A 9227-nucleotide genomic window follows, 5' to 3' on the forward strand; every position below is an offset into this window, starting at 1 on the left:
ACTGAGAACCTCCAGTGACCTCCAGAGCTGAGGGGTCGCATGTAGCCACCAGCAGTCATCTGTGATTATTTGCGAATATGAGGAATGTCGCTTAGGTAAAGCTTTATTTTCATGCCCCAGAGCGTTATGAAAGGGCATGTGTGCCATGTGGAGAAAATACACCCCTCTCTGCTGTATATCGAACAATGTCAGACACGCAAATAAAGATGACCTGAGTAATAATCTGACAGAGCGAAAACAAAAAATTGACCCAGCGAGCAGCTGTTTGACGCTCTGCTGAACCGCTTCAGTAACACTGGGTGCCAGAAGCAATTGCTGTGCTGTGTCTAATACCTTTGGGCAGCACTGCTGGAAAAGTAAGCCAGATAACAGCGTTTCTTCTCGTGAAAATATGTCGGTTTCAAAATGGAAATAAAATGTTGCTGGATACAGTTCCACCCACTAAATGGATTTCTTCGATTGATATAGACAGTGTCTTCAAGTCTCACAGTGACACATTTCTAATGGTCTTTAAATTGCTTTAGTTTCTGTGTGTGAGCTGTAGATAACACCCTCTTTCTGAAAAGGAACAACAATGTTGTTTAAGAAAATGTTTCAGCAAATTCCCTGTCATTTGTCAGTTGTTGATTTGTCATACTGTGCACTTCCACTGTTGACAGTATTGAACCAGTGAATGTGTAGATGCCCAAAGGGCTGTTTGATTTGTTGAATGATTCTGACAGTTTGAAATCTCTGATCTTTTTTCAGGGGCAATACTGGACAGTAAACCAGAACCTCCACCCACCTATATGAAGCCTCGCACAATGTCCACCTCTTCAGGTGAGGAATGACTTGACTGGAGCCCTTGTTGTCTGATTAGCCTTTGAGTGCATATAAGCAGGTAAAGTTTCAAGGGGGCACAGGCACCTGTATGCAATTGAATTGACCAAAAGATTGCATAGTGTACTGCGTAATATGCTCCATTCTTATTTACTACATTAGATACTATTTTTGTTCTATTACTTTTCTTTTCTATTAGTATTTAGTCATTTCATTTAGTAATTACGAGAGTTTAAAGATACGAGCACACATCATGCTTTAAAAACAAAAATGTGTACAGTGATGGTGTCTTTTACACCAAGTCTAAACTGTCAGACTGCAACACTGTGTAATTTTGTCATTAGCGTAGGAACTTGGGGGATGTTCCACCCAATATCAGGAATAGGTAGATTTGTCCCCCTCCCAAAAAAAAAATGATACCGCAGAAAAAATTGAAATTGTTTCAAAATAAACTTTTATTTTGAAAGCGCACCAAAATCTGCACTCCTTCCATGAAAAGCACCCCTCTTGGGAGCACGTTACCTAACTAAAGCAATTATCTCCGCTTTAATCAAGAAGGCGGTGCGTATGTGCTCTTGAGAGGGGGTGCTTTTCCTGGCAGGGGTGCAGATTTATGCACTACTATGGTGCCCAATTCAGCACCCCATCAGGAAAAGCACCCCCTCTCAGGAGAAGCTGCAGGTGACGTTTCTTCTTTCTTATTTCTCACGAGTGAGCATAGCTTAGAACAGTATCTAGGGTATTTAAATTCTCTAAGTAAAGTTAAAGGGTGCTTTTGCTTTTTGTTTATACGGGCTTTTGTAAACTAAGCTGATTTTTAAGCTTTATCTAGGGGCACCCAAGAAGAATATCCTAATAAGCACTTTTGTTGAGGAGGGAAAGAGAGCAAACATAGACAGGAAGCAGAGAAAAAGAAGGAGTAGAAATGTATGAATCTATGGAGTTTCTAGCCCTGTTAACAGACGACAGAAGGCAAAACATATGTTGGACATTAGTTTGGCCTGAACTTTGTGTTTGTCTTTCTTTTTAATTTTTTACACTAGTGTTAAGTTTTGCAAGATCCATGGCAAATGTATAAACAAAAAGCAATAGTGTAAAATAGCTTGAATTACAATACTAGGATTGCATGAAATGTAATATAACTGATATTGACTTAATCAGATCATTGAGAATGTATCAGAACAGCTCTACTGTTAAATCACACTGTAGTGTAATTAACTCTGCTCTTTACTCTTTACTCTTAGACACCAGGCGCCCAGTGAGAGGAAGCAATATGGAACCCCTCCGCACAGATCGCCCACCGCTTCCAGAACGACCCCTGGGCCCTTTGCCTCCCAATCCAGCCCTTAAACCCACCCTGATCCCTCCTGGTGAGCCCCCTGCAGCCTGCCGGACCATCACACCTGCACCCAGGCAGCCCAGTCCATCTCCGGAACCCCAGCCGGCAGCGGTGGAGGCGGGACCACCAACCCAGGCTCAGCCAATAGAGCCTCCAATACCCTCACCCCGCAAAGAACCACCACCTGCCCCATCACCCCGCAGGGTATTTAGCACAGACTCCCGTGAGAGAGCAGAGAGAGCACAGTCCGTCACTGAAGGTACGCAGCATTACACTGTATAATAAGAAAAAAAATTGGCTAGGGAAACAAATGTGTGTGAATTTTGGTGTCAAATCAAATGGTATAAAGAAAAGCAAAAGTTTATGGCGGTCTGTAACCGCTTTCTCTTTTTGACACACACACACACACAAAACTTACACCCATGAGCCCTTGTAAGGTCCGTAGATATCCATCACTGTCTAAATGGATTTAAACTCTAACAGTAGGGCCACAGAATAACTGGGCCATCTCTGTTTTCCTTCAACACCTCCCCTGATGGCGGCTCTTAATGCTCTAAGAGTCTGCAGCTTTCTATAGGCTCAATTCAAGATAATTTAATTACCTCCATCCGATCAATCCTGGAATTCAATACTACAGAGTGAGGCGCAGCCAATGGGCTTTGGCCTTTGAAATGCATGCGTTCTGCATTCTTCAAGTGGTCAAAGTGCATGTTTGTGTGTGTGTGTGTGTGTATGTGTGTGTGTGTTTGTGTGAGTGTGTAATACAAACCCACATATATACATATCAGTACTGTACTGGTCAGGCTTTACTCTTTAGATATTTACAGCAAAAGACAAATTTTACTGTGGTGCCAAACTTTTGGATGTCACTGTCTGTCAAGAGAAAAGAAAAATGTCAGAAATGCATGTCTATATTTATATAGCTGTTTTATAATTTGTATTTCTGACATTTTTAGTCTGTTTCCCTTTCTCAGAATGTCCTTTGTGATCAGCTCCATCATCTGTGCATTGAGATATATCTGCTCAGAGTAGAACATTCATTCCTGACATCTCTTTGTACACCACTTGATCAGATACTTCCCCCCTGCCCCTGCTGTCTGTGAAAGGTTGTGTAGCTGTTGTTGTGCTGTGTTGTGGAGATAGACACTGTTCCTCTTTCCCTCTGTAGAAACCCTCCCTAAACCACGGCCCCGCATGAAGCCCTCGCCTCAGCGTCGCGCAGTCTCTGTTCATGAAGACTCCCTACTCCAGCACGCTGCCCTACTTGACCCTGAGGGTGAGCTTCTGGCCCGACTCTCACACCCAACCATCCTCCTACTGCACTCATTTAAAAAAAAATATGGAATTGTGTAAAGGAATAGTTTGCCAAAAGGAACTGAGCTTTCCCCTTGCTTCAACAGTATTGGTTGAAATTGGTGACTAAATTTTGCTTCTTGAGTTTCCACTTGCACTATAAGATATAAGATTGTTATTATTGAATTAGTCTTAAATAAATCATATATATTTATACACATCTTAGACAATGTCCACATTACCACAAAATGTTCACATGTTGGCCCTAATGTGACACAGATCTGAATTAGATATGTGTTCCTAGATCAGATACCTATTCAGTCCATTTCATAGGTGTATCAGTGTTAACCATAATGTGTGCCGTTTTTAATAAAATATTGTTTTTTATTACAGACAAACACAGGTTATTTACCATTTGTAATGTAAATCATCAACCAATCTGAACAATAAATCTGAATTGATCAACGTAGCTTGTAATGTAAACATAGTGCAAATCTGCTTTATTTCCTCATAAAGACTTCAGGTGCTATCTGTTTCCTGAAAGGACATTGTCTTTCACTGCTGATATTAATGTTTTTAAAATTAGATTAAATGAATAAATCTGATCTGATCCTATATCACTTCTACTATGTAACATCACACTCTCACTGTGTTCCTCATGTTGGGGAATAGATGGTTAGTAGAGTGTTTGGGTGATTTAAGTATTAAATGATTATGCTCATTATGATGCTCATTTTAATCACATGCTTCATTTAAACACTGCTGACTCTAAAGATGATACTTAATGTTTCAATATCAGTATAATAACTAGATTAAAATAATTGCCCTCTCTAGTTTTTACTCTTGATATGTATTCTGCTGATCACAAACACTTCTAATTGACTACATTTGTAGTAAGTTGACATTTTTGCAAATGTATTTTTTTGCCAAATCTATTAGTCTCAGACCTGCTTGTGTGTTTTATTATTCATGTGGACTAGTTAAAGTGATCTCATTTAAACCTTTATTGTATTTGTCTAAACCTGTAATCATGTCCTTTTCAATCTACAAATCTAGATTTCTTTATTACTAATTATGTAGCTGTAATAAATAACTTTTAAAATCTCACTAATGAAATCAACACTTTAGATTTGTATACGGCAATCTATATACCATCATGTCTGTAAAAATGTAAAAAGTGACATACTTTTTGTAATGTTGTCTCTATACACCACCCCAGTGGCTCTAAAATTAAGCTGTCAAGCTTTAATTTCAAGTAACAGACCTTTAGCCTTTCAGCTTTAATTCAAGACATTGAATACATCTTTGGGCCCGGACTTATATGAACAATGTCCCTTTTATTCACTGGCTCAAATGTAATTGAAGAAATGACTGATAAGCAGTTTCATGGCCAAGTGTGGCTTCGTTCCCTCATTATTTCATAAAAGGCCAGGCAACACAACTCAAGAGAGGAAATTCACCATTTAGTGATATCCATGGGTTTTATCCAGCTATTAATAATAAAATATTTATATTTATGCATAATTGATTCTATTCATCATGCAGCCATCATGCTCTCTTTGGGTGGGTAGATGGCGCTCTCTCTCCATCACATCTAGTGTGATGCTGGTCAGCACATGCATCTGTGAGCTGATGTATCGGAACTGGAGATCTGATTCTTTTCTCAAATTCAGCCACTTAGTGATGCTAAATTAGTGTCAGTTCAAAAAAGGTGTGGTGAGGGGCTCCCAGTGGTCCAGTGGGCTAAACGCTGCCATTATGATCAGGAGATCACCGGTTCGAATCCTGTTCATGTAGCTTGCCATCAGCTACCAGAGCCCTGAGAGAGCACAATTGGCATCTGTGAGCTGATGTATCTGAGCCGAGTCGTTGCATTTTCCTCCGAGTACACTGTGATGCTACTTAGCAATGCTGCATCTGCAGCAGTTCAAAACTGTAGAAATGTAATGCAATAATATACTTTAAGTTTTTCAATGAAAACTGAATAATTGCGTCACTGTCCAAATACATACAGACATATAGTTTTTAAAACTGTTGCAAATGTGTAATTACCTTATGTAACTTTCTTATGGCCCTTCTCAGAGCTGAAAGCTGCATTACCACGGCTGCAGAGGTCACCGGTGCGGAAGCGGGTGAACCTGGGGGAGCTGGAGCCCTGCTCAGAGGATTTACCCGAGAGTGAAGAAGGTGAGCTGAGGAAGAGGAGGAAGAGATTAGTGCAGTGAAGTGTGTCCTCCACAATTAACACAGGGAGCACGATGAAGAGTTAATGAATTACAATACAGTGTTCAGGTAGAAATAACAGAAGCTTCACAGTAATGTGATTAACATAAACATAGCCTATATGTTCAAGGTTATGGAGACACCTCCTTTAATTAGTGAATTCATCCTCTCTGAGGTGCTCCCACTGCTGACATAAGCATTTAGCTACACACACACATACACACACTAATTGTACAGTATAATTTACATAGATAAAGTACTATCAATAGAAAAGGACACCAAGGGAAGCAGCAGAATATGAACCTAAGGCCTCCATGCTTAATACTAATCATTGGTTTTGTCAAAACTGCTTCTGTATCAGCTGCTCAGGTTCTTAGACAGTGCACATTTAAGTGCACATAGAAACTCTGTTTCTTTTGGGGGTTTTTTGTTTTGGAGCAAAATTTTGGACCATGTTGTGCATTGCCAAGTTACAAATAGGAAAGTTTAATAGAACACCACCTCAAGTCAGATTTCCTACTCTGAGATTTCGAGATTGCCCCACCACACATCAACAGTAGTATTATGCAGTTTAATATGTTTATCTATTTGTCTTAAATTGAATTACTCTAACTTCTATCTGTGAGTGTTTGGAGTTATTGGATGTGCAAAATATTGTAGAATGTATTATCAGCTGATATTGCTAACAATTCTAACCTGGTACAGTGCTAACAATCACAACCCACAACATAAAAACAGGACAGTTCTATCTGTATTCACCATAAAACACTAGAAAAGATACTGAAACCAGTTGTGGTAAACTCAAAAGTATGTTTTTAGAAACATTTTAAATAGTGTTAAATCATGTTAATTTTAAATTAGACTTGTGACTTCATTCCCAGCTTAGCATTGAGTTGTGGACAGTGGAGTTGTGTTTTTACAAGTGATGCAGCTTCACTCAGTACCTGTAGAATAAGCTAAAGCACTGTGACTCAGAAAAAAAATCATCCAACTTTAGAACCTGACCTTAATGATTATTGATCTTTTGGCTGAATACAAGCAAAAGCTCATAGAAACGTTTCAATATCTAATGTAAACCCCAAAAAAAGAAAAGCAGAAAAGTTCAAACTCCCAATTAATACTCTTGCTTTTAGAAGAAATGTTGTCTAATGTACAGGTGTCCTCAAACTTTTGGATATATAGTGTACTTTTTATCAGCTCAGCTAAATGATTCAGGTTCTGTGGTTCAAACACAATGGCCTGTGGCTTTATTGGGTGTTTATGAGAATCCTAACTCATTTGCTGCTGATGAGAATTGTAATATTCACCGCCTGTCAGCCTCCATACTTTCAACCTAACTGTCATGCGGATCAGATTACCTGCAGCGCAATCTGGACAAACGTCTTCAATTACACGCTCACTGAGGGGGTGGGGTTAATGATCACCTAGCAAAATGTGTTGTAGGGTATCTATATCAGGCAATTAAAGAAATAGTTTGAAATAAATAAAGATTATAATTTTCACTTTACCTTTCACCTTTATTTTGCACTAAAGCTACAAAGCTAATGTAGTTAAGAATTACTGGAGGCCTATATTCACCAATTAGCAGCCTACAAACTGCAATTCTAAATCATCACACACTGTTCTTCAAACCATGACATGCTGTATTCTATCATCTGAAAAAACTTGATTACATGATTTATGCACTCAGCCTTGTAAAACTAGATACAAACAATACAGTAATAAAAGCAGTAATAAAGCAGTTGAAGCCTACAGCTCTGAAAAAAAAATAAAGACACCACTTCAGTTTCTGAATCAGTTTATCTGATTTTGCTATTTATAAGTTTATGTTTGAGTAAAATGAACATTGTTTTATTCTATAAACTACAATCAACATTTTTCCAAAATTCCAAATCAAAATATTGTCATTTGCAGAAAATGAGAAATGGCTGAAATAACAAAAAGATGCATAACTTTCAGACCTTAAACAATGCAAAGAAAACAAGTTCATATTCATAAAGTAATCCTGGTTTTAATCACAGTTTTTCATGCACCTTGGCATGTTTTTCTCCACCAGTCTTACACACTGCTTTTGGATAACTTTATGCCAATCCTGGTCTAAAAATTCAAGCAGTTCAGCTTGGTTTGGTGGCTTGCGATCGTCCATCTTCTACCTTGATTATATTCCAGAGGTTTTCAATTGGGTAAAATCAAAGAAACTCATCATTTTAAATGGTCTCTTATTTTTTCCAGATCTGTATTTGTTTATACTTATGTCGATTATTATTGAATGTTTAAATATTAAATTCAGACCTCATGTAAGAAAGTTTGTTTGGGACTGCTTAACGACTGAACACGGTTTAAGACGAGCGTGTGGTTATATAGGCTTTGTTCACATGACAGGCCTCATTGTTCAAGTGAAAATTTTGGTTCTTAGTTTTAGTCTTAGATCCAGTCTATTTGATTTGTTGATTTACCATATGCATGGTCTAAACTCTTTTTCATTTCCCTTTTTCAGAAGAAGCAATATTTTGCTTTTACAGTGTAGTTGATGTTTAACTTTAGCTTAGTTTATGTGCAACACTCATTGAATTTTCACTAGCTTGTGCTTTCCTTTTACTTCACTCAAAGCTAAGACTGATGGAAGGGGAGATCACACTGAACAGGCCGGTGAAACAGACAGCACCGCGGTCAGCGAGAGCCCAGCAGAAGCCACTGGGAGCACGACCAGGGCAGGGGCTGAAACTGGACCTGAAGAAGAGGACAGCAAGCAGGAGCGGGACGAGATGACATCAGATCAAGATCAGCAGCACACAGCGCAGGGAGAAACATCAGACCAAAGAACTGAAACCCCCTCACCTGAGACAAACATGGACTGACCCCCTGCGCGCAATCTATTTTCTATCATGTCTACCTTTGCCTTGCACGTCAGATTATGTACAAAAGAATGAATTATGAACAAATGCGTTTTAAAAAAACAAAAGAGAGAGAGCAAATCGATACATATACTTGTTAATAATTATTAAAAAGTGAATTCTGTTGTGTCATCAAGAGTGAGGCTGTTTTTTTTACATTTTGAACAGAGGTAGGTTTTGACTGGGTGCTGCAGGAAGTGGATATGTCACACAGCGCTGGTCTCTGACTGAAAGGAGTTTGGGGTGTTAACTCCCACCTCTCCAAATAAAAAAGTATATGGGTTGTGTCTGAAATGCTAGAAATGTTGACTTGCTGCCTTTCTGGCTACTCTAGCTTTGTTTGAATAGAGTGCCATGATAAAAGTCTCTGTACTCAAATCAGGCAACAATACATCCTGATGTTGTCAATGTATGGAACGGTCCCTGCTATATATGAGGGTTCAGCTATGTTGTCTTTGTCTATTTGTATTTTTGCCCAGTTAAAAACCAAAGGCTAGTTTACTAAACTTCATTTTAGACATTACTGGGTGTCTCCTTGTCTCTTGATACTGTCTGAATGGCCAGCATTTCTAACATTTAAGACACAGCTATGGTAAGTGAGTTAGCTGTGTTAGGTTATGGCTATATGCTTGGGGTAGTGCTGACTCAGTGGTTAGAAC

General features: G+C 38.9%; 1 protein-coding gene across 2 annotated transcripts in view; it reads left to right on the plus strand.

Moving 5' to 3' along the window:
• carmil2 (capping protein regulator and myosin 1 linker 2) overlaps positions 1 to 8700 on the plus strand; it is a 67453-nt gene extending 58753 nt beyond the window's left edge. For both annotated transcript variants that reach the window (XM_022679717.2, XM_049483576.1), the window contains exons 36-40: positions 748 to 819; positions 2064 to 2417; positions 3327 to 3434; positions 5534 to 5638; positions 8285 to 8700. In XM_022679717.2, the coding sequence (XP_022535438.2) occupies positions 748 to 819; positions 2064 to 2417; positions 3327 to 3434; positions 5534 to 5638; positions 8285 to 8532 (887 nt within the window). In that variant the 3' untranslated portion in view covers positions 8533 to 8700. The remainder of the gene's footprint in view (positions 1 to 747; positions 820 to 2063; positions 2418 to 3326; positions 3435 to 5533; positions 5639 to 8284) is intronic.
• The last annotated feature ends 527 nt before the right edge of the window (positions 8701 to 9227 follow it).

Source organism: Astyanax mexicanus, chromosome 9 (genome assembly GCF_023375975.1).
Source record: "Astyanax mexicanus isolate ESR-SI-001 chromosome 9, AstMex3_surface, whole genome shotgun sequence".
Classification (NCBI taxonomy): Eukaryota; Metazoa; Chordata; class Actinopteri; order Characiformes; family Acestrorhamphidae; genus Astyanax; species Astyanax mexicanus.